General features: G+C 39.8%; 1 protein-coding gene and 1 non-coding gene across 2 annotated transcripts in view; one reads left to right on the top strand and one right to left on the bottom strand.

Moving 5' to 3' along the window:
* The window catches only part of LOC101739209 (receptor-type guanylate cyclase gcy-28), a 59,642-nt gene that overhangs the window by 2,012 nt on the left and 31,002 nt on the right, over nucleotides 1-26,628 (top strand). The window contains exons 2-5 of the mRNA XM_021351008.3: nucleotides 3,251-3,416; nucleotides 20,311-20,394; nucleotides 21,282-21,444; nucleotides 24,827-24,946. Of these exons, the coding sequence (XP_021206683.1) occupies nucleotides 3,251-3,416; nucleotides 20,311-20,394; nucleotides 21,282-21,444; nucleotides 24,827-24,946 (533 nt within the window). The remainder of the gene's footprint in view (nucleotides 1-3,250; nucleotides 3,417-20,310; nucleotides 20,395-21,281; nucleotides 21,445-24,826; nucleotides 24,947-26,628) is intronic.
* On the bottom strand, nucleotides 1,321-1,430 carry Mir3397 (microRNA mir-3397). Its single transcript, NR_107674.1, has one exon. It is a non-coding gene; the product is annotated as a microRNA mir-3397 (primary transcript).

The raw sequence follows: 26,628 nt of genomic DNA, 5'->3' as shown, positions 1-26,628 counted from the left end.
TGCTAGGGCCAGTATTAGCAACATTCCCGGTTAGAGCCCCGTAAGCTGCTCACCTACACGTTAAGGCGAAGCTGAAATAGCCTCTCAAGGCTATCAGAATAGGCAGGAAAAAAAAACCACGTACCTTATCAATATTCAACATCCATTATAGGGATTTTAAGTCGTGTCAATACTAAACGTGTATCGTATTTGTGGTAATTACGTTGGTTTTAAAAGCAAACGCGGCGGTGATCGAAATATAATACTAATAATATAGAAAAGTTCAAAGCGATTCTAAGATAGGTTGAAAGTCGACACAGTAATAAAATTTGCGTTATACCTACTTTAGATTCTGTTAACGTTCATTTTATATGCTTTCATCAAGATTATTAGCTTCACAGTAAAGATTACTTTTATTTTTTATTTGTTTCGCATACATAATTTAATAGCAAAAAATATGGAAGAGTTTTGTTCAGAAACGGAAATGGTTGGTAAAAAATTGAAATCACTATGAAGATTTAACGATTGTGACTGTTGTACCTGTTAGCGACTTCTCAATAGCTCGGTTTTTCAACGAAAATCAGTTAAATGAGATGAAAAGAAAGATCAAATATCAAAACCTTCAACCAACTTATTTTTTTATTACGGGCGGTGTCCGCCCCTATGGTGCGGTCGGGTTATGTTGGACCCTCTACTGATTTTTGGAGCGCCCGCGGGTCCAAGGATGTTTTAGGGCCCAACGTCATCCACGACTGAATTGTTCCAGCTGAGGCAGTGTTAAGACTCTGCTTATATACAAATCTACAGTGGTTTTTACGGATGTGCCGTTATAACTACCGAACCATGCATCCGATTGACTTGAAACTTAGTATCCACGTAGAAAATACATGTACTTAATGGATAGGCTAATATTTACATGAGTGTTGGACTTCCTAATAATAATGACAATAAATAATAATGTTAATTTTAAATGCGCAGCGAAGCGGTCGAGTACGGCTAGTTATAAATAAAATTACTTTGAGCACCTTAGTCGTCCATGAACGACAAAAACTAAAGTAGGTATTCCAAACGTCGAAAATAATATAATTACATAAAAAAAACACGAGACTAAACCGTTTGATCGTGTCTACGAATCATAGACTTGGCAATACTTGGCAAAGTTGTTGTTACGAGCGCCTACGTGCGACAGAGGCCGTGATGGTATTTCCACAAAATATAACTTGAAGTCACAAGGAACCGAGATTTTGAGTCATTGAATTGACTATATACCAGTTACAATTACAGAATGGAAGAAATCCGTTCTGAATTCGTAACCCGAATCACGTAGCGACACTTACAATATGAGTTTGCTTGTACAAATATCACAATATATCACATCATCCAACTTTCAAACAATTGCATTCTGACTGATTCTACCGAGATATTCAGCCTAACTGCGGGGTAGAAGATCCGCCCTTTATGGTTCACAGTGACCATAAACCACTACAATTTCTCAATAATAAATTAATACTATCATCTAATTCATCGCAAGTAATTTAAAACGCTTAAAACCAAACTGAAATTCGTAGTTTAATTTATCGACATGAAAGCTACTTTACGAAGTTACTGAACAACTTTACTTCAATTTTTCCAATATTGGTAGCTGTCATGTACCAAAGATGATTAATCGGATCAAGTTTTCTCTTTGATTTCGTAGCTTTGACCTTTAGCCGGGTAAGCGAATAAGAAAATCTTCTTTTATATGTAAGTAAAAGGATAATATGATTATATTTTTATTTATTTAAGTCAAAAATTTTGGTGAGTAATGCGAATGTTAAGCTGTAAAAGAATGCTTATAATGTCTGCCGTGAAGTAGTAATAATGTGTTTTGGTCTGAAGGGTAGGGCAGCCGTTGTAACTATACTGAGATCTTAGAACTTATATCTCAAGGTGGGCGGCGCATTTACATTGTAGATGTCTATGGGCTCCAGTAACCACTTAACACCAGGTGGGCTGTGAGCTCGTCCACCCATCTAGCAATAAAAAAAAAGTTTACTGTACACCATACACTCTTCTTGCATTTTGTTAATAGTGGTCGCTGCTTCGCCCGCGTGCACTAGGAAAAGCGTCAGGATACTGGAGGGATATGGTAGCCTGTATCACTCCCCAGTCCTAACACTATCACTTTAAAAAAAAACATGTCATTTAATGCCAATTAACTAATTATGATTTGTTACGGTCACTAATTGTATTAAAAACATATTTTGTTGTAATTAGTTACGCGTCAGTTATTCCACGTTGATAGTACCTACTACCATACCGTTGGTCGGATCTGATAACTGCGCTCACTGGATTCTCTGTTGCGAACGCCCTGAGCGAAGCCGAAAACCGAAGCAAATGGAAGCTGAGGGTACAAAGAGCCACGAAGGGCTTTCAAGGACACGACCTTCAGCAATGAAGTATTCGACTAAGAAGAAGAAGTACCTACTATGACAAAAACCTCCCCATTAAATTTCCAACAACTGAACCAAGTTACAATATAATCGGATAAATAGTTTCGGATCACATAGAGGCCAAACATGCAAACGTTCATTTTTGTTTATACTGAAGACTAGTCAAGCCCGGCCGGCTTTGCTTTGTCAATCTTTGATTTGCCTTTGATTTGATCGCTACCAAACTTAATCGTATCATCTCCTAGGCCAAACTGAAGATTACTTGAAAATTTTATCGAAATCAGTCCTGCCGTTTCGGAGTCTAAAGGGAACATACGCAAATCGACTTTAAATATATCGATGTATGGATTAAATGTGTTTTTCTTTTTTTTTTGACGTGACAACCTCTTATAATTCGATGGAGCCGGCTGCACGCACGAAAAAAAATGACTCATTGAGGCGTTCCATTTAAGGCTCGAAGTGCAAGCGAGAGCGCGCCACGAGCGACAAAGAGGCACAATCGGCCTCCGCATTCGGCAGCGTTCGACATCTGTCTCTCTCCTACTTGAGTGAGCGATGCATCTGCGTGGACAGCTGCTATACAATAATACATTTACATGTTTTTGTCAAGTATGGAGTTCAGTGAAAAGTGAATGTGGTGTCTTGTCCATACAAAATATCTATCGAACAAATAAAATTAAAATTTTCTTTTGAAAAATGAAACCATTCCATTAGTATTTTCTTATGACGTTGTCACGTTCAACTATCGTCAGTAGGCCGACTTTACAGACAACCAAATTTTTTAATTTTTAAAGGTCTGTTTTTAAAAAATTTCAAATTGTTCCAATATTTTTTTATAGTTACCCATCGTGCTCGGGTGCCATAGCTCCGGGTTTGGCCGCCGACATGCACTTCAAGAACGACGTGATCGCTTTCATAGGACCCGCGTGCGCGTTCGCCTTGGAACCGGTTGCGAGGCTGGCCGCTTACTGGAATACTCCCATCATCACCGGAATGGGGGATCAGGTATGCCTTCGTATTTTTTTGCGCGTTGCTTGAATAGAGTGTGGGTCGGTTCAACTAATTTTACGAAAGCCCATAGCCCTTTAACGGAATATTACGGAATCCCTGAAAGACTTTGAGAGTGGATCGCTAGCGTTTTGGATGGGCGGAGCATTACTGTCGTTATAGACGGCTGCTGCTCAGATACCATGACCATTAACGCTGGCGTTCTACAAGGCTTGGTGCTCTCCCCACCCTTTTCGTCGTGTATATCAATAAGGTGCCTTCCATTGATGGCATGCATTGCTATGCGGATGACGGCATGTGGGATGCGCGATACATCTTCTATCAGAGTCTTTCCCAGAGCGTGGTGCAGGAGAGACGATCTAAGCTTGTGTCTGAAGTGGAGAACTCTCTGGGGTGAGTCTGCGAGTGGGATGACTCTGGGGCGAGTCTGCGAGTGGAACTTAGTTCAATTGGATGGTGGCGACGCCCTACCTTTAGTTTAAATAATTTTCTGTTAGTCAGTTTGTTACAACCTGCTACTTACACTTCTGAAACACCACTAACTGGCAGTGGTTAGTAATATAATTTATTACAGAAACAGAAAATAAAACAGAAAGGTTATTTTACTAATATCAAATATTCATTTGTCCAACTCAGATCTGTTGTATTGTGTAAAAAACTAATTATTTCCCATTCATGAAGTATCTTGAAGTCGTATGCTATGCAGTAGTATACTTATGACTTACAACAAAACATTATAATAAAAATACTAGCATTTCTTTTTTCAAATCTATCGAGATTAATTAATCTCCTTCGATCGTTTCGTAACATTTCTTTTTATTACATTTAAGTATCCACAAATCAATATGCAAATTTAAATTCAATTCAAGGAAAGTATAAAAATCTTTAAATAACGTAATGCTTTTTCATCCAAAATTTACAAATGAATGAATTCGCAGAATTATTTGTTATTCGAAAGTTCATTAATTTGCGACGACCGAGTTAATTCAAACTGAATATTATTCGAAATCATAAAGTGAACAGCAGCTATGAAAATATTTATCGCTGCACTTGGTGTTGTTTTCAATGTATATACTTCAATTTATGTAAAACAATACTACTAGTAATGAGTTTATTGTTGCAGAATAAAACAAAATAGGAGTGAAGAACTTTGATTGTTTTTAAAATTATATATGTCGCCGCAACGATTTTTAGAAACTTTATTTTAAGTTTATTCATTATAAAATTATTGTTTAAATTATTTAATGACGATTTGTTGATTTGTGAACAATGTCGCAATGTCAATGTCGTTAATAATTAGGCGTTGTATTACTACGAGGCCGAATTCCTTTAACTACTTCCATTTTGTTAAAATGGTGGTAGTCACATTTATTGTGATTGGTCAATTCTAAGACATGAATTACTTTCGCTGATAGATTATTTTAGTGCTAATATTTTAAAATCAATTGTAATAAAATCAAATCAATTTAACAAAGTAAAACTGCATCGATTACGTTAATAATTATTTTGTAAAAATATTGTGGGTAACACTAAATGTTATGATGTTGAACAAATGGTATAAAAAGGGAGTGACCTGCGTCACACCGGCACTTTTGCTCCAGCTCTCGAAAAGGAAACATTGTGAGTACAATCTATGTCGGTTTGCATTTAAAAATGTTTAACTAGGTAATTCTTGTGAGTTCATAATTAAAAGTTGTGAAATAATTATGACTTACTTCTCATTAGTAAAATTCATTTGCATACCTTCCTTCCAAGCCACGATTTAGTGGTTTGTATTTCATGTAAATTACATATATTGAAATCACGTCTTCCCTTTTATTTACACATAGCCTCATTTTATTCGACATATATCTTACTGTTTTAATCATTCGTTTTCACGATCGCTCGACCGACCTGATTCGATGTTAAGCGACAAAGTACAGTGTAAATGCCTTTACCTTCCAGAATAAACCTTACCCACGAAATACGGAAATGTTAGTGAACATATAAAGTAAATAGAGGTACTTCCAGATTTCCTAAAGAAAAAAAACAATGTATAATAAATTATATATATGTTGTGTTTGTAATGTAAATTGTTGTATATTTCTCTGAATGCCTGTGCATAGAAAATTTAGGCAATAAATTATAAATGTGAATAACAAAAAATAACGGCGTGCGTCAATAAATATCGCGATAGCTGCTTATATTAAGCTCAAACTAAATAATAATTTACTCTTAGCAATTAATGCTTTTATAATGAGTACTGTTTGTTTTAGATAGTTCAGATTTAAAAAGGCTTGATTATTTTCAAAAGTAGCAGCTATGATTATAATCTAGACACACCCAAGATATACAAAGTCAATCAAAATTGTTTGTTTAAATTGTTAAAAAAACTGATACTTATCTCAAACGATCGATTAGAATTTGTCTAGAAAGGAATAACATCTTGCACTGCAATTATTCATATTACAATAAAAAACATTGCATAGTAAAAATGCATTTATTTTAAATTGTGTTAAGTTAGTCAAGGTTTTTAAAACGACGAAATTGCCTTTAGGAAGGACAATAAGACATAAAGGACGAGCTCTACGAGAGTCTACGAGAGTTAGAATGTCGTAGCACGTGCGCTACGTGGGCGTAGTCGCGTAGCTGACGTATCTACCTTTTTTCATATTTGATTGCTTAAGCAGGGCTTTGCTGAATCTACCACGGAATCGGAATCGCGATCCACTGAGCAAATCCGGCGAGAAACTCAGTGAGTTGTGTGTGTAGGTTTGACGTACCCACCGGTCATGGTTCTCGTCGAACCCGTCGCTTGCGACGAAGGGCTCGGCCAGTAAATTAACCCACAGACACTGCCTACTGAGTTTCACGCCGGATCTTCTTTGTGGGTCGCGTTTCTGATCCGGTGGTAGATTCTGCGAAGCAATGCTCTTGCTAGGGTTAGTGTTAGCAACCTCGTCTCTCAAGCTCTCTCTAAGGAAAAAAAAGACGTACCAAAGAAGATTGATAAGTTTTTAAATAGACTGTTATCTTCGTACCTTTTTCTGCCGCAAAGCAGTGAAGCGTTTAAGTTTGAATAATTGGATAAACCTGCGACTGCGGACTTAGTGTAAATAGATATGCAATAACTTTTTAAATAGTTTTGTATTTTAATTACACGATATCATTTCTTTTGTTCAGGTTATGTGCATTTATGGCACCTATAGTTAGATTTTAAACACTGGTCGTATAATTTTAGACGAATACATCTAGGAATATCAGAACAAATAAACCGAGACTGCCAGACTTAAGTACGAAATGTCGTTCTAGTTGGTGGCAGACATCCGTCCCACGCTTACGAATACATGTATCGTAGTTGTAACTATGATGAATTGTGTTCTCTCTTCGTGGTGCAGTGTAGGTGAATTTTCTTCTTTTATTGATTGATGCAACGAATCCTTTATTTGAATATAAAAACAGAATTTATGTTTCATCTCTAAACGTACCTAAACCATTTATCCGACCGCATTGAAACTTCGTATAATTGTTATTATGTTATTTACGTCTGAGAAGTGGCGTAACAATATTTTATTTTATTTTTTAAATATAATATATAAATATTTACTAACAATCACGCCACGTTAATTGGTCCCGTGATAAGTTCGTAAAGAACTTGTGTTGCAGATACCAGATAACGGAAATAAATGTAAGATTTTTATTATACACATACATATATTTAATATACATCCATAACCCTGGAAAACACATTTATATTTACCATACAAATATCTTCCCTTGGCGGGATTCGAACCCGCAACCCCCTTGTGTAGTGACTATGTCACTTACCACTACACCAGACGGCCGTTAATTCCAATATTGTTACGCCGGTAAGAGCAACACCATCTATCGTCGAATAGTAAAAATGAATATCAAAATAACTAGTAAAATCGAGAGCGTTCGATAAGTACAACGCCATCTATTATCAAATAGCGGAAACACATATCGAAACTACTCGACCGGTTAAGAATGTTCTCGATAATTCGAGGGATGTCGGATCGACTATAAAAGCGTTGCAGAGGGTTACCTCACTCTCTTCGTTAACACGAAGAATGATTTCAAGAAATCGATAATGTAGTGAAAAGAAAACGAATTACATTAAATTGGTTAGAGCTCCGGAATGAAAGCGGTGTGCCTGTTCTCGGAGAATTGCGTGCTCTCTACCTATTTGAGGGCGATCGGTGTTGTTCGTTCTTAACGCTTGCGATAAATCATTAGAAGCGATCAGGGATTTCAGTGGAAATTGAGTTTACAAAAAAAATGTTGATTGTTCACTTCTATTCAATCGAGAATTACAAAGGTAGTTAAGTACATTCGTTTGGTGTTTGTTACTAATTCCCACCTGCATTCTTTTAGTCTCTATTTTATTTGTAAAAAGAAGAAATAGTTATTGATTTATCGGAGATTAATACTTAAAACTTTATTCAATTACAACAAGGACAATTAAAAAAAAAAAATCGATTTTTAAAAGTAGTTTTGGAGTGTTAGTGTTTGGTCTTAATGGATTACCCGATCAAATTGGAGTTAAATAATCTTCATTTTTTTTTTATTGCTTTGATGGGTGGACGAGCTCACAGCCCATCTGGTGTTAAGTGGTTACTGGAGTCCATAGACATCTACAACGTAAATGCGCCATCCACCTTGAGATATAAGTTCTAAGGTCTCAATATAGTTACAACGGCTGCCCCACCCTTCAAATCGAAACGCATTACTGCTTCACGGTAGGAATAGGCAGGGTGGTGGTACCTACCCGTGCGGACTCACAAGAGTTCCTGCCAACAGTAATAATTAATGGACACATATCGCGATAGCCAGCAGAGCCTATCGAGAAACTTGTTGTTCAGGGTAAAGTCAATTGGAAAAGATCTCTTGGACGAAGCCCAATGCGCTGGACTGATAAATGAAAATCCTTACCAAAACCCGACTTAACGAGTGCGTGCGCCAAGCTTCAATTCGTGAACTATGAACAGTTGCTACATTAAGAAACCTGAAACAAACCCATACTAATATTATGAACGTGATATTAGGTGTGAAGGAATGGGTTGACATGATTTTTTAAAGTGAGTGAGTGTATTAAAAACATCTCATTCCAATGGGAAACTACACTGCATTCTTTTTTGACGACGCGGTCGTAGCCGCGGTTAGCAAATAGTTTTCTCATATAATTAAATTTAATTGTTATAAATTACGAGTCGCATCCCGTAAGCAGGTACTACTATTTGTTGCTGGTGGTAGAACCGCTTGTAAGTCCGCATGGGTAGGTACCACCACCCTGCCTATTTCTGCCAGGAAGTAGTAATGCGTTTCGGTTTGAAGGGTGAGGCAGCCGTTGTAACTATAATGAAACCTTGGCACTCATATTTCAAGGTAGGTGGCGGCATTTACGTTGTAGATGTCTATGGGCTCCGGTAACCACTTAGTATCAAGTGGGCCTCGTATAAGCAATATCGCAAAACGACTTAATTGTAATATAAAAATAAAAATAGTTCAATTCGACATTTCTAATCATTATTAATACAAATACCGTGACCTTCATGAATATGCAGAATCATTGTCACGAATTTTCGGAATGCAAAGAATTTGATATCAAGCGACATGTGCATTCTTGACGTTCGTGCATATTTAACCCGAGCTTGTTTGAAACGAAATCTATTTCTGAAAACGTAAAACAGGAACCGAGCTTACGAGAAAATATAAAAAATCACCTTGAAAGTTAATTTGTATTTATTTTCGAGCCCGAACGTTTTGATTGAGCAAAATTAAAATTTATTTGTGAAATTTTCGTTTTGTTCACAATTAATTCCTTTTTTTTTTTTCGTGGATTAATACTGGAATGGTTTATTTAGTCCATTAAGTGTCTACGGGTGGTACCAATGTTGTGAGCCCTCGCAAATGGGTGCTGGTAATTAGTTTATGTGTACCACAAAGCAGTCGTGTGTATCGGTTCGAAGAGTGATATTTGAATACTGTAGAGACTCCGACTGCATATTCCAATATTGTTACGCCGGTAAGAGCAACGCCATCTATCGTCGAATAGTAAAAATGAATATCAAAATAACTAGTAAAATCGAGATCGTTCGAGAAGTACAACGCCATCTATTATCAAATAGCGGAAACACATATCGAAACTACTCGACCGATCAAGAATGTTCTCGATAATTCGAGGGATGTCTTATCGACTATAAAAGCGTTGCAGAGATGACACGAAGGCAGTTAATAGGCGGTTCTACTCGAATTACGAATTGTAAAGTGTTCTGTAAGTTTTCTAAGTGCTTAGTACAGTTTTAATTTGTACTTCGGTGGAAGTTTTATTTATCCTGGACCCCAGCGCGTAACAATATGCTTGCATTATGTTGCGACAAGAAAGAATACCAGCAACAGTAATAAAAAAAATATGGGCTTACGAAACGAGAATAGCTATTAAATTTTTTATGTTTTATTTTTTATTGCTTAGATGGGTGGACGAGCTAAGGGCCCAGCTGATGTTAAGTGGTTACCGGAGCTCATCAACATATCTACAACGTAAATACCGCTACCCACCTTGAGACGTGAGTTCTAAGGTCTCAGATTAGTACACTCAGTATAGTAAATGTTAGGTTAGCATGTTTTGTTCTATAATACTAATTAAGAACAGAAGGCCACTGACTAATCGCTCCCCGAGGTGCGCTCGAGGTTAGAGCGGAACATTGGTTTTAATTAATAATTAGTTCTACATCAACTAAAACGTGAATCTAGCTAATGAATCAAATTCACTGCGAGATTTATAAACATGGAAACTTGTGATGTACATAATTATTATTTAGTTATTATAGTTCGTTAATATCTTTACATCTTAAGTAGCGTTGTTATGTTAATTTTAATGAAAGTTAAGTTAATTTGATCTCGACGCTTGAAGGTCGAAAGTTAGGGTCTGTGCCAATAGTTATAGTGTGAAATGAAGTTGACCGAGAGCTCCTTACCGGTGACAACTAAAAAGGAACTAAGCCGTAATCGAATAAGGTTTTTTTTTTATTGCCCTTGTAGGCAGACGAGCATACGGCCCACCTGATGGTGAGTGGTTACCGTCGCCCATGGACTTCAGCAATACCAGGGGCAGAGCCAAGCCGCTGCATACCGTTTATTGTTTTGTAACACCACAAGACCTTAAATACCCTTCAGTGTATAAATAAATATATCGCGCGATATATTTCTTTTTTCAAACAAAATTACGGTACGTAGACCTCTGTCGCTTCGGGTCCCACGTACGCTCTCATTTACCGTTGTAATTGAATACTGCACTAGAAATACGATACACTCCAACTACATAATATATTCCCGGTTACTCCGTGTGTTTGCTTCGGAATATTGGCTTAGGAACACCTGAGCACGGTGACATAAATGTTCTCTTGAAGGTGATTTCCAAAATTCTTAATACATAGAATGCAGATTCTTAAAGATTATTATTAATTATGAAATTATTAAGTACGTGGACATCCATACATATTAACTGCCGAGTAAAGTTTTTATTTATTTATTGCCCTAGTAGGCAGACGAGCATACGGCCCACCTGATGGTGAGTGGTTACCGTCGCCCATGGACTTCAGCAATGCGAGAGGCAGAGCCAAGCCGCTGCCTACCGTTTAATACTCTCCACAAGCCTCGTTTGAAGAAGGACATGTCATAGCGCTCGGGAAACACCGTGGAGGGGAGCTCATTCCATAGCCGGATGGTACGTGGCAAAAAAGACCTCTGGAAACGCACTGTATTTGTAGTAATTTAGTATTAAAAAACTTATGTTATGCAAATGGAATTTTCTGTATTTATTCATTAAAATACTTTAATATAAATTATTATTAAATTATACATTAATTCACTAGGTCCGTACAGATTTTTTTAAATATGGATACGCTGACTCCGAGCTTGGGATCAGGTGACATGGTGTGAATTGTCGCAGACTTTTTATTTATTTAATCAACAATTTACCTAGACTACATTTTTGGAAACCGTCGTCCTCAATACTAAGTAATTTGATTCTGTGCTCGGTTATTTGGACGAGATAGGTCTAAGCATTAAGGTCGCCCGATGTTGCACACAATTGTATAGTTTTCATTTGTGGATTTTCGAAAAAGTCTATTCTATTTTTGTTGCAAGAAGCTTTCTGTCTTTTAAGCGATGAATTGTGATTGAGTGTGTGCCAGAGTGATGTGGCTCCATGTAGCGTGACAGTATCTGGTCAAGGGTATAAACAAATCAGCGAGAAAGCTCGCGACCTCGCGTTGAACTTGGCATTGAAGCGAAACTCAAATGGAATTGGATGTTAAGTGGATTCTAGTGTTACCTGTGTGTTTAGTGCGAGCTTTTTATCATTCTCGATAGCGTAAAAGTTAACTCAAATTTGTATGCAGTTGGAACAGCGCCCCTAGCGGCAAACGTAGGCAAACGATCCAACTCCATACGAAGTTAAGTTAACTTTTACGCTATCGAGAACGTTAAAAAACTCGCACTAAGCACAATGTTGATTTTGGTGTTACGCTTTTACGAGTATTTGAAATATAAGATTCAGATACGCTACACGTTCATGAATGTTATGGGTTTTTTATTTTTTTATTTTTTGCCTTTGTAGGCAGACGAGCATACGGCCCACCTGATGGTGAGTGGTTACCGCCGCCCATGGACATCAGCAATGCCAGGGGCAGAGCCAAGCCGCTGCCTACCGCTTAATACTCTCCACAAGGGTGTTTTTTGCTTGCTTTAACATTTGCCGAATAACTCATTGCCTTAAGCGCTGTCGCATAGAGCTTAGCGTTTCGTATATACTTACTATGAATATCAAAAATTATAATTCATAACTCATGCTCGCATAATATTAAATCACGCTTGAACAACGCTACCGGATTGTACAGGTTTGTGGAAAATTAGCCGTCGCTTCGTGCGAAGACTTCATTATGTGAAAGTCATCTTCAATCTAGCCAAGATAAATTTCATGTTGCATACTCTATTAATTATGTAGTGACACCGGCTTTGGTAATAAAACAGAAAAATAATAAAACAGTAAAATAATGTACATTTAATTAGCTTCGAAAGGTGGAGTTTATTTTGTTTTTTTTTTTAATTTTTATTACCCTTGTAGGCAGACGAGCAGTATACGGCCCACCTGATGGTGAATGGTTACCGCCGCCCATGAACTTCAGCGATTCCAGGGACAGAGTAGCCGCTGCCTACCGCTTAATACTCTCCACAAGCCCCGTTTGAATCAATTTTAAATGACGTTTCGGAGGCCAGTATTATACGTGACATTACTAACCTACGGCTTTGTAACAAACACAATTGGTTGAGCTCTCAGTGAAGCTAAGTACAGATGTACCGGAAATCAGTATCAATAAACAATATATTGATCTATGAATAACATTCAGTTATTACTTCGTTATTTTTGTTATAAATTTACAAATACTTTTAATAAGGCCTAGGAATAAAAAGGTTTTCGTAAGTGACGAAAAAATACGTTTGGAATTACGCAATTAATTATTGAAGAAACGTAACTATAATCCTGCCCTACAATATAAAGGTTAGTTGAAGTAATATCAGTTGATAATAGAGGTCAAATTTAAATTTATATACTTCCAAACAACAATGGATATTTTGCCTGTTTTATTTTAAATGAATTTATATTTAACCTGGCAACTCTGTGCCGAGCGTTAATGATCCAGAGAAGTCGTCTCGATGGCTCCACACACCTATACGTACACATATTACGTCTTTCGCATGAACAGGCGTTTGGAATTGGACAATACGATGTGGTTTCGGGGATAAAGCAGCGGCGAAGATAGAATGTTCTGGATTAAGTGAATGGTTGCTTGTATTGATAGGTTCCATCTACGTATACATTTTAGGACTGGTGAAGCATTGATTGAGGTCATGAAATCTAAATGATGCTATGTTTATTAAAATAGGGTCAGTTGACTAGTATAGCATTTGGTATAGCATCAGCAATTACATAGCTACATACCACAGAATTAAACAATAGCGCGTTTGACATAATTTTTACAGTTAAACATCAATTTAAATTAACAGCCGTCTGGTGTAGTGGTAAGTTTTTTTTTTTTTTTTTTTTTTTTTTATGATTGTAGGATTACTGGTGGCCCGGAGGCCTTTCCAGTTTCACCAGGACAGGTGGGCGAGCAAAGGCTCAGCCAGGAGGGGTGGGATTTGCTAACAGCTACCCGAGCGCCTCCGAAGGAGACCTAACAGCTCAAGAGCAGCTGCTTCGCGAATGAATCTACTACCGGATCGGAATCGCGTCCCGCTGAGAAGAACCGGCGAGAAACTCAGCGAGCTGATTCATGGGTTAGGTTGCACGGCGAACTCTTTGTCGAGTTCGACGAGTACGGTTACCGAGGTCCCTAAGCCTGCTCCTAGAGCTGAAGGCGTCTAGTGCGAAGGTTATTGGATCTGATGGATCCGTAAGGACGTGTCTAGGGCGTCGACGGTGACTGGCTCCTGCATGATCAGGATTCGGGGAGTAGTCAGCGGCGGCTACGATAAGGCGATTATCATGACGCATAGCCTTATCGAAGTACCGTTCCGACGCTGACTTCATGTATTTCTGTATAGATTCGAGGCCCAGGTCGTCGTGTAGGTCAACGTTCCTCACGAACCACGGAGCTCCGACGGCTAACCTGCAAAAGCGGGATTGTAGAGATTGAAGGGTGTCTATGTGCGTGCGGGCCGCGTGAGCGAACACCACACTCGCGTAAGTCATGACGGGCCTTATGCAAGTTTTGTAAAGTGTCACCTTGTTCCGAAGGGACATTTTACTCCGCTTACAAATCATGGGGTAGAGTCTACCGAGAATAAACGCGGCACGGTCACGGACTGATTTTATATGCGGGCGGAATGTCATCGATGCATCCAGGGTAACGCCCAGGTACTTGACCTTCCTGGCCCAGGGTATGGATTGACTAAAGAGAGTAATCGGGGGTGTGAGATTCCTCCTCCTAATACGGGAGGAAATCCGTGTGGAGCTTCCCCTCTGAAAGAGCACCGCAGTACTTTTCGCTGGGTTGATGTCTATGCGCCATTTTCGGAACCACTGTCCTAGGGCTAGGGCTGCGCTCTGAAGCTTCTTCGCGATTAGGGACTTGTTTCTACTGGAATAGTAAACAGTCGTGTCGTCGGCGAATAAAGCTAAATGGGTCGGCGGCGACCGGGGAATATCGTTAACAAATAAGCTAAATAGGAGGGGTGAGAGGACAGAGCCTTGCGGGACTCCAGCTGTGAGAGGTCGTGGGGAGGAGCGGGTTCCCTCGACTCGATATCGAAAAGAGCGGTTCGACAAGAAGTCCCGTATGATGAGCACGAGACTATCCGGCACACCCATGTTGAATAGTTTGAAAATCAAACCGTTGTGCCAGACTTTGTCGAACGCTTTTGCGACGTCGAAGAAGAGAGCTCCCGTGTATAACGGTTTTGGTCGATTAAGCCCTACAAGAATGTGCTCCGTGAGGCGGTGCACCTGTTGAACGCATGAGTGATTTGTACGGAACCCGAATTGTTCATCGATGAGAATGCCCTTGGATGAGACGAAGTCTCTGAGGCGTTTGTAGAGCAGACGCTCATACAGTTTGCCTAGAGACATGAGGAGGCTAATCGGGCGGTAGCTCGTCGGATGATTTTTTGGTTTACCGGGTTTATGTATGCCGATAACGTCCGCTTCTTTCCACACCGCGGGAAAGATACAGTTCGCCATAGCGGCATTGAAAATAGATGCCAACATCACGATGAGTTGGACGGGTAGAAGTTTAATAACGCGGTTGGATATACCGTCGGAACCGGGAGCCTTGCGAGGACGTAGGTCTTTGATCAAGTCTTTAACTTCCATCGGGGTGACGGGTGGTAACACATCAGAGGGTGGCAAGGAGGCTCTGCGTTCTACCTCACTGTCTACTAATTCTACATGCACAGGGTCCACGGATTGAGTGCTGGGCGTGCACTGGGTTTGCAATGTATCGGCTAGCAGCTCTGCTTTTTCGTCATCATCGAACGCCGTGAGTCGGCCTGAGGGGCCTACGAGGGGGGGCATAGTTACTACCGTATCCGATTTGAGAGTACGAGCTAAGCGGTAGTAAGACCTTTGGGAGGGCGCGAGTCCTTCTAAGAAATCAGACCATCTGGCATCTCGGACTTCGGCGATGCGAGACTTTACGTCGCGTTGTAGGGCACGCATTCGAATACGATTTTCCGCGGTAGGATACCTGTCGTAGGCGCGTATCGAGGCGTTCTTAGCTCTAAGGAGTTCCCTAATATCGTCGGACAATTTGAAGCGGTGAAGGAAGTCCTCCGCTACAACTTGTTTCGATGACCTATCTAATGTCGAGGTGATGTGTGACGTTAAGATGTCTATGGCTTCAGCGGTATCCTGAGGAGACGGGGTAGAGTCCGGGCTAAACGGTAGCGATGGTGGATCAGATTCAGCCAGGCTGATGCCCAGCGTGTGCCAATCCACCACAGTCCTCGTGACGGGAACGGAATCGGGAGCGCGACCGAGCTTCATAACGACGGGACGGTGGTCTGAATCTAACTCTGAAACTACTTCGATCGAGTGTAAGCGCAGAGTTACGTTTTTTAATAACGCTATGTCGAGTATATCCGGGCGATGCGCGATATTTAGCGGGTAGTGAGTCGGGATTAGCGGAGCGACGATATCGAAGGCGAGATTATCGACTAACGCGTCAAGCCGCCTGCCATTCGGGGTTGTGGTGTGTGAGTTCCACCTAATGTGTTTACAATTTAGGTCGCCCGCCAGAATGACAGAGCTCCCCATGCCGAGCAGCGCCTCGATATCACTGCTTAGAACGATCTTATCCGGTGGAAGATAAACGGACGCGATAACGATCGGCGCGTGTCCCGTCAGTGAGATTCGGCACACTGATGCTTCGATATTAGCGAGCGCGGGAGGATCGAGTGGGACGCAATGCAGGGCTCTTCTATAGTAAATGACGGTACCACCACCACGAGCAGAGAGCCTGTCGTTCCTGACCATGTTATAGTTCGCGATTTTAGGGTCACGGCGCGCGGGTTTAAGTAGGGTCTCCTGCACTAAAAAGATATCAATTTGATGGTCACGCAAAAAGTCAGAAACCTGATCACGCTGATTTGCGAGACCGTAAGCGTTAAAAAATCCTATCGTTACGGATAGGGGCTTTATTCTACTTATATACGCCATTGATTACCGGCGGAGTGAGGGGAGGACGTACGTATTTAATGACGCGTATACGTCGGCGTATTCTTGCACAACGGCGATAAAGTGTTGTGCAGTGGAGGCAGAGCGAATGGCGTCGCCCAAAGCGTTAACGCGCTCAAAGTTGATCGACTGAAAGAAGTCGATCGCTAAAGCGAGATTGTCGGACGCGGTCGGAGGGCAAGTCGCGGGAGAGGGACGAGTCGCGGGGGCGGGACGAATCGCGGAGGAGGGAGTTGTAGCCGTGTTCATGTACGGCAGCGGTTTCGCCCAGGCCGAGACACTGGGCACCGGCGCCGGAACGAACGCTGGCTTAGCCTGCGACACAGAGGGTGCCGAGGCTTTGATGTCTGGGCCGGAAGCTCGGAGGCGGTTTTGGCGGGCGACGCGGCGATTTATTTTCGGGGCTCGGGGGCATCCGCGGTAATTTGCGGGGTGACCCTGTGTTCGACACAGGACGCAGCTAGGCGGTTCTGTCGCGGTTTTTTGATCGCGAGTGCATAGGGCCGTGGCGTGATCGCCTAAGCACTTGACGCATCGGGGGCGCGCGTGACAGTTACGGGAAGAATGCCCGTATAATTGGCAGTTATGGCACTGGCTAGGTGTGCCTTTCTTGTGTGGGGTTTCGACTGCGATTCCGGAAAGGCTACAGACCGTTCGGATGTTGAATATTTGCTTACCCTCGGGGGTAGGCTGGAGGGCGACGAGAACCATATTATATGGCTCCCTTCCGCGGCCTGTGTGCATGCGGTGTACGGAGTTAACCGGTAGGCCTTGTTCGAGAAGGTCGGCCTTGACGAGCTCGGCATCCAACTCTTTAGGGATGCCACGTATAACGGCACGGAGTTCGCGCTCCTCCTGGAGCGTATATGTGTGGAAACTTATACGCTCCTTACGGAGGTAAGAAGAGAGGGCCCTATGGTCGTCGGATGTTCGAACCTTAATTTGAATGCCGTTCGCGAGGTTACGGGCATTCGTAAAATTGATATTTTTGGCCTTAAGGGCCAGGGAAACTCGTTCCCAAGCTGCCTTCTCTTGAAGGATTACCGGGGGAGGGGTCTGGGCTTTATTTTGTGCCACCGGACGCGGCGACGAAGTGGCACGGGCTGGAGGCGCAACGGGAGTCTGAGGGCGGGGGCGCGACGCGTTCGCGGCTTTGCTAATTTTAGCGGCCGCGGGAGCTCGAGACTCCGCGGCACGCTTCTTACCCTTTTGCACTAGGGTGAATCCATCCGTCGATGAGGCGGGAGCGAGGTCGACCTCCATCTCCGAGTCAGAGTCGGAGGACGAGGAGGCGGGCGCAGGTGACCTACGAGTAGGTGTTTTGGACGGCGCGACGGAGGCCGCGGATGATCGCGCTGCTGTAACGGTGACCACGGCGGACGACGCAGCAGTTTTACTCGCCAGTATAGGCGACGCGGGAACGGCAGGCACGACAGAGGCTGCGGTGCTCGATGCAGAAGCTTTGCACGCAGGTACAGGCGACGCAGGAGCAGCGAGCTCGGTGGAGTCCACGAGAGGGCTCGCAGTGTGATCGGCCTTGAAGGCCTGAAACTCGGAAGTGAGCTTTGGGTAGCGAAGCCGGAGAAATTCCGCAAATACAGCGTCCATGATGTCTACGTGCCCAGGTGGGGCTACCCTGGGTCTTAGAAAACACTCGCCTTGCGGCGAGGCCCCAACTTCTCGGACCTGAGCGGTTTTATTGAACACAGGTGGCGATGCGGCACGATTACTGCAGGACAAAGAAAAATCACAACAAAACAAAAAGAAACAAAACAATTAAACACTTCCAGGAAGACAGTTTGTCGGCAGATGTACCACGAACACAGAAATAACAAAAGGAAACCAAACAAATAAAAACTTCCAGGAAAAACACTTGGTCGGCAGATGTACCACGAACACAGGTCGCGCGAACAATAGCCGGGCTAACAAAAGCCGGGCGAACAAAGGCCGGGCGATCGAGTGGTCGATGAGCACGTCCGCGCGTGACGGGTGCCTCTATCGGAATGTAGTGGTAAGTGACATGGTCACTACACAAGGGGGTCGCGGGTTCGAATCCCGCCAAGGGAGGATATTTGAATGATAAATATAAAATGTCTTTTCCAAGTTTATGGATGTATACTAAATATATGTATGTCTATAATAAAAAAATTACATTTATATCCGTTATCTGGTACCTGTAATACAAGTTCTTTACGAGCTTAACACGGGACCAGTTAGCGTGGCGTGATCGTTAGTAAATATTTTTTATTATTATTAATTTGAAACATAAAAGTGCATTATTACATTTAATAAACTAATGCTAATCGGTAAGCGTGTCTTTTTTAGGAAGCTACGAATAAAAGATAGTACCTACGCAACATAAAATTACATACAGTTTTTTACAAGCATCCGCAAACAAATGTTTCTTTTATAATATAAGATTTCTTTTAACATAACACATAGTTCATTACCCTCGTGGGTGTATTTTATTTTGCGCGCAGTGAATCTTTTCGCGTATTGAATTTCCACACGGATATCCATTTCAATTTATTTCGTATGAACATTTGTGTGTTTTGTAATGAAAAAATACATTATATCTGATATGATACAAATATTTTTGCAACACATTACGGTTATATATTTTAGATAGCTTTTGCCCGCGACTTCGTCCGCGTGGGAATGTTCACAAATAATGCATTATTTTAGAACAAATTTGCTTAGCCTAAAAATCGTTATAGTGAACCAACCTTAACATATAGACATATGCTGTCGGGAACTTTTTTTAAGATCTTTTAAAGGGGAACAATTCTGCCTTACATTATTTTAGCGAAACTTTAATCGTTTCTGCAGCGCACGCAGCGGAAGCTCTTAAAAGGAAAAAAAAAACCCGATTTTCAAACGTTCTTTATTGGTGCTCCGCTTGTATTGGTCTTAGCATGATGTTGTATAGCCTATAGCCTTCCTCGATAAATGGACTATCTAACACTGAAAGAATTTTTCAAATCGGACCAGTTGTTCCTGATATTAGCGCGTTCAAACAAACAAACTCTTCAGCTTTATAATATTAGTATCGATATTAAATATTATGTTTTTGATTTTTGTTTATACGGATGAACGAACTGACCGTCCATTTGATGCAAGCTGTTACTGAAATCCGTTGATATTACGAGACATGAAGTTTCAAATTTGGCGGGTGGCCATCATAGAACACAAGATATTGTCTAATGTAACTGATATGACAGATGGCTGAATGTCGCTTACGACATTTTCAAGATAAGCCTGCATATATATAAGCTCCGGACGTAAATATTTGGACATCGTGTCTTGCTCGCCCATCTGTCCTGGTGAAACTGAAAAGGCCTCTGGGCCAGCAGTAGCACGTAATTCATAAAAAAAAAATTTGGACTGTTAGTCGACGGAGCAATTACACCCGCTGGGTGGAAGATCTTCCATTTGTTATTCCTAAGCACTCTTCAAACCAGAATGCATTACTGCTTCGCGGCATAAATAGTTAGGTTGGCCACCAAGTCCGGCCTCCTTGGTAGCGCGAGTTTAAGAGGTTCGTCCCTCGGCCTAAAATAAGAAGGGTGGTGGTGTCTGCTTGTACGAGTTCGCAAAGCTTTACCATTCGTAACTAGCTTTAAATATTATTAAACTGCATTATTTTGTATTCAGCCGCCGTCAGAAGGCGAATTGGCAGCTCCGGCAAGTGTAGTTAGCCGAATGCACAGACTAAGGAATCTCCGCAAAGGTACAGCTGTAAGTAGCGACTTGGTTTTTTTTTAAATATTAAAAAAAAAACATTTATAGCATGTGGTTTTATAATTTTGTTATCGCATTTTGTATTGTTTACGTTCATTGGCATGACCGTCTGGTGTGTCAGTAGTTCTAGAAACAACAAGATATAAGAACTATTTAGTGGAAAGAAATAACCATAGACAAATATTTAATAACATCTACCAGATTCAGTAGTTGAGGTGACGAGCTCGTGGTCTACACGTGTATCGTTAAGGGAATACCGTCACCTAGAGACGTGAGGTCAACGCCAATTGTGTTCATAATTAATTGCTGTCTATCATGTGCTGCATGCATGATGTGTGCACGTGCAAAGCATATAACTTCTTTGCGGCAATAAAACACTCTAACGCTATTGGAAAGTTATAACCATAGATAAAATATATGTAGATGTAATTAAGCCTACTTTTACGATGAACGTGACCACGAAAACTGTATAGTACCCAATCGAAACGACGAAAAGAACATATCGAGGGGTGAATTTGGTTTAAGAGTCATTTTTGCAACCTTACAGGGGAGCCATTTAATGTTTAACATTTGGAAGAAAAGATCATAACCAAAAAAACTTCTTCGGCTATTTGAATGGGGTGAACTTAATTGAAGTTCAATTAAAAATATTGAATTATTGATATTAATACCAAATAAAACGGACCTTTAATTACAAAGATAATTATGTCGAGTATTGAGCGAAATATCGTTTAAACAAAATAGCTTTTCAGCCGTCATAACAATAAAAAACACGAAATAAAATCGTCAAAGTAGTTCTAATTATATCTGCGACTAACGCGAAAACGGTAGAAGATTACTATATATGTGGTTTCCTAAATACTAATTGCTTTTTTTTTAAACAGCCTCAAACGTTATTCAACGACAAAGGAAAGTACCCTACGTTAACGCGGATGTCTTACTGCCAGTGTCGACTACCTCGCGTCTTCAACAGCATTTTCACGAGATTCGGTTGGTCGCACGTCGCTCTCCTGCTAGACAAGTCGGATCTATTTTCATTAACGGTCGGTAAGTTGAATACAATATGTCATGTTGCGCTCGTCGATTACGAATCTTTTACTGATGGCCCGTACGTTCGCTTACAATTAATTCAGAGCATGATATGATTAGCTTAAAGAACAAAAAAAGATGTGTGGTGTCGTGGGACACCGCATAGGAACGAAGTCTCTTATTATAAAAATATTAATTTTAAATTCTATTTGAGGTATAAAGAAAATAAAACTGGAGGCTTCGCAACAACCCACGGTCATTCGGTAACGTGCGAATTTATTGTGGTACACTTCATTCACGGTTGTTTGCATAAAAGTTAATGTATTGCGCAAACGAAAGCTCTGAGATCGTGGTCAATGAATGATAAAAAAATATGTTATTTTTTGTACGTTATTACAAAGTTAAGTCGTACACTGTGTGCATTACTAATAAAAATCTTACGTTACGGACGTTTTTTCCCGTTTAGGGTACTCCTCCGCATCGTCCCATAGGGAACTTCGTTCCAAAACTCGCCATGATTAAACCTGTTTTTTTTAACTGAATGTTTACTATTTTAACCTCATAATTACCGATGTACGTTAATAATACTTGTAATTTTTTTTTTTTTTCGAGTTTTCGAGGTCATTGACGAATAAAAACTTAGCTAAAAAGTTTAGCGAGCGAAGTTTCTAACAGTAAATCTGAGTTTTTTTAAATTTTCTTATTAAACTTTGTTGTTATTAAAAAAAAACTTTTAACATGTTATTGAAGTAAAACATTTAAGTTTAATTAAACATTTAATCTAACAGTCATGCATTGCACTTTGAAGGGTGAGAAGATCCGATATACGATTACAACAAAATTGAGACACGGCCTCATACTTCAAGGCGGATGACGGTATTCCGTTTGCTTCGATAAGGCGATGTCATGAAAATCGCATCGACTTCGGCTCACGCGTGAGAAAGTTACCGTTGACGTCCCAGATATATCCTTACGGATCCATCTTATGCACTAACACTGTCATTAAACGCCTGCAGGCATAGGAGAACCCTAACCGTACCCTTGGTAAGGGCATGACCTGAAACCTAACCCATACATCAGTCCGCTGAGTTTCTCGCCGGATCTTCTTAATGGATCGCGTTGCCGATCCTGTGGTAGATTCTGCGAAGCACTGCTCTGGCTAGGGCCAGTGCTAGCAACAACTCCGGTTTGAGCCCCGAGATGAACTCTCCTCCTACACGCTAGGGTAACACTATGAGTAATATAGCCTCTCAAGGCTATCGCCATAGGTAAAGAAAAAAAAGTAGATGCATTCGCGAAACATCTGCCCTTGATCAATTAGGCTATTAACAATAAAATACCCAATAAAAACCCACTAACAAAGAGACTTTAATAAAGTAATCGTTGATGGTAGTTCCTACAATTTTAATGATATTCTCTCAAAGGTTCAATTTTATACTATAATACGTTCGCTTCGTATGAGGAAAGATTTTCCCCTAATGCCATGTCTGTGATAACGCGACAAATTGGCAGCTGACGAAATGGAATACAAAACAGTTTCAGACAAGCTTTCACGACAATTGAATGGAATTAATGCCCTTAGGAAATTCTACGGGCACGCGTCAAATGAGTTTGTGAGTTTTTCTCGTTTCGATTTTAATTCGTAATTTCTATTCGGCATCGAGGGAAGTGTAATTAATGAACGCTTCTGTTGTTTTTCTTTCTTAATAGTGATTTTATATCACACGATTTTATAAGTTTGATTTGCATCTACGTTTTTGTGTAAAAGGATCTTTTATGTATTTTTATTTTTTATTTTTTTTAATGGTTTGATGTGTGGACGAACTCACAGCCCACCTGGTGTTAAGTGGTTACTGGAGCCCATAGACATCTACAATGTAAATGCGCCACCCACCTTGAGATATAAGTTCTAAGGCCTCGGTATAGTTACAACGGCTACCCCACCCTTCAAACCGAAACGCATTACTGCTTCACGGCAGAAATAGGCGGGGTGGTGGTACCTACCCGTGCGGACTCACAAGAGGTCCTACCACCGGTGATTACGCAAATTATAATTTTGCGGATTTGATTTTTATTTCACGATGTTATTCCTTCATCGTGGAAGTCAATCGTGAACATTTGTTAAGTACGTATTTCATTAGAAAAATTGGTACCCGCCTGCGGGATTCGAACACCGGTGCATCGCTACATACGAATGCACCGGACGTCTTATCCTTTAATCCACGACGACTTCCGCTTATATGATCATAATGATGATAATGATAATACAAAAACTTTATTACTCTGGTCTAGAATCCTGACCAACATCAACAGGACCAAAAATCTCAGTCTTTCTATTTAAGTGTTTAAATTCTTTGATACAGAATCAAATACGTAAATAAAAACGTCGAACTTCTAAGATATTATCTATGTTAGGATCTATATCTTGTCTATGTTTATAACGTAGAATATCTCACGCAGCCATCAATAAATCTTTTTTTCTCTTCTTTAACCCGTGTTCACCTAATTCTGAGTGTAGGTAGTCTTCATATGCACTCTATTTGTTTCGGTCCTTTTACTCCAGTCCTTACCAGCTATTTTGTTGTCTGCCGCTATACGACGACCATGAAAAATAAAGAAATCTATGATGGGTGGCGCATTTACGTTGTGGATGTCTATGCGCTCCAGTAACCACTTAACACCAGGTGGGCTGTAAGCTCGTCCACCCATCTAAACAATAAAAAAAATATCTATTTCTATTCAATTAGCAAAACATTTCAAGTGATTACTAGAGCAAGTAGACATTATGATATGAATATCACTCGAAACATGAAGACGACCTCTCAATTACATTAGCATAATGTCGACCCACATATCAATTGAATGATCTGAGAGGTATTGAACTTCAAACATTGATTGACAATAAGTTCTAGACAAAATCTTTGTCGTCGCGTTTTCTATACTAATATTATAAAGAGGAAAGATTTGTTTCTTTGTTTGTATTGAATAGGCTCTGAAACTACTGAACCGATTTGAAAAATTCTTTCACTGTTTGGAAGCTACACTATTCTCGAGTAACATAGGCTATAATCTTTTTTGAAAAGAATTAGGTATATTTACTAAAACTCAAATAATGTAAACCCATGGTGTAAAAAAATTACCTAAAATATTCTTTACATAGCGTGCGCTGCGAAACATATTGATGATAGAATAAAATAATGTACTACGACTTTGTAGAACACATTATTAATTACAAAAAGTGTCGCTCAGCATATGTCTAACTATTGTAGTTATGCCGCAATAAGTGTTCTTTTATTTAAAAAAATAAAACAACGTCAAATATCGTTGAAATTTTTGTTAAAGACCCGAGCGGAGCCGAAGCGGGCCGCTAGTGTTTTATAAGGAACTTTCTTGTTGTAAGGTAAAAGCCTCGAGTGGGGTCTCAGGAAGCAAGGGGTGCTTAAAGCTGTACGGGAGTTGGACGGGAACGAGCGAGAATCTTGCGACGCTCTACTTCTTGACGTCAGTATGTATGCCCGTGGTAAGTTTAAAATAAAACATAAAATAAAAATATGTATATTCTTTCTTTTAATCTTTATTTATTATAATAATTAAAAATTAATTGACATCTTTTTTACTCCTTGCTCATTTAACCGTCTTCCCCATCTTTCTTTTCTCTGTCATTCTCTTTTCCTTTTCTTACCGTTTTGTCTTACTCGCATCTTAACGCTTCGTTCCACACTCTTTTTGTACGTTCCGTTCTTACTAATCCTACATATATGTATGTGGGATTTTAGGGCGAAAACTAGTGGATTTTAATAGAAAAATCATTAAATAATAAAATCACATGTCAATGTGTCGCAATCACATCGCAATGACAGTGAAAACTGTAAAAATAACATGCAAATTATCATTACAAATACCAATCTTTTCGTACATATCATATTTGAATTCAATTTGGTCTAATATTATAACTTATTTAGCTTAGCTTTAGTAATCAAACGTCATTTTTGGTGTATGTTTCACTTGATTGATGGATTTCTTTTATACTTTTATTTCACTCTAATATTTTACATATTTAAAGCTTATCTAAGAATTATGAAGTTTTCAAACCTTTTCAGTTTCTTTGGTGGATGCATTATAATAATTAACATTAATAATGTAAAGTAATGGAATGGTTACGGTTATAAAGAAATGATTGTTAAATCTATCTTCTACCTATATATATAAAAATGAATTGCTGTTCGTTAGTCTCGCTAAAACTCGAGCACGGCTGGACCAATTTGGCTAATTTTGATCTTGAATTAATTATTTGTGGAAGTCCAGAGAAGGTTTAAAAGGTAAATAAATATGAAAAAGCTCGGAATTAAATAAAAATAACAATTTTGTTTTTCCTTTAAATGTGTCCCCCGTCGCACGGATTCCTTTTGTTTGTTTTTAGTTTATTTTATACAAAAGTTTAGGTCTTTTATTTCTCGATTGAGGCACTACGAAGTCTGCCGGGTCAGCTAGTATAAAATAAATACATTTCTTTTTGGTATTTTTCGTTAAAACAATAAAACCAAACACCGGAATTTCTAATGAATTAATCAAATTAGCCGACGATTCAACAAGTTATTTATAACGTTTACTGCGCACTTAATAACGTTGTTATATTAGAGATTCAATTGAAATTTGAGAACAATAATTAGGCGAAGCCTTGTTTAGGATCGCATTCATTGTAAATAACAAAAGAATCACTACGATCTCTCTATGAACTTGACATTGCTTTGTTGTTCAAAGTCACACGCCCAATGATCCGACAGTAATTGGATGAAGCGAAAGCGTGTTCCGAAATGTGTTCGGATTGTTATTTATCTTTTATATCTTTTATATTCTTTTCTTCGTTAACGTAACATCACTCGAGTACCTATTTCGAGAACATTTATTTACATTTGAATGAGCGATCCGATCCTTTAGTTTCATGCTGTAAAAAAAATGTCTATCAAATTTATTATTTTAATTAATCTTTAAAAGAAAATTCAAAGTGAAATTAACAAAATTTCAAATGTTCCAATAAAACTACTTAGTAGTCGTTTAGTGAATCGATATTTGATTACAATTTTCAATGAAGAAAGAGCAGTTAATTTGCTTTTAATTTGATTCGAAAAAGTTTTTCTATCTGCGTGCCGTATAATATTTGGAACTTTTTAAATTTAGACACATACATTGTATTACAAATAT

The sequence above is a fragment of the Bombyx mori genome, chromosome 19 (assembly GCF_030269925.1).
Source record: "Bombyx mori chromosome 19, ASM3026992v2".
Taxonomy (NCBI): domain Eukaryota; kingdom Metazoa; phylum Arthropoda; class Insecta; order Lepidoptera; family Bombycidae; genus Bombyx; species Bombyx mori.
This window is presented reverse-complemented; position numbering and strand designations above follow the sequence as displayed.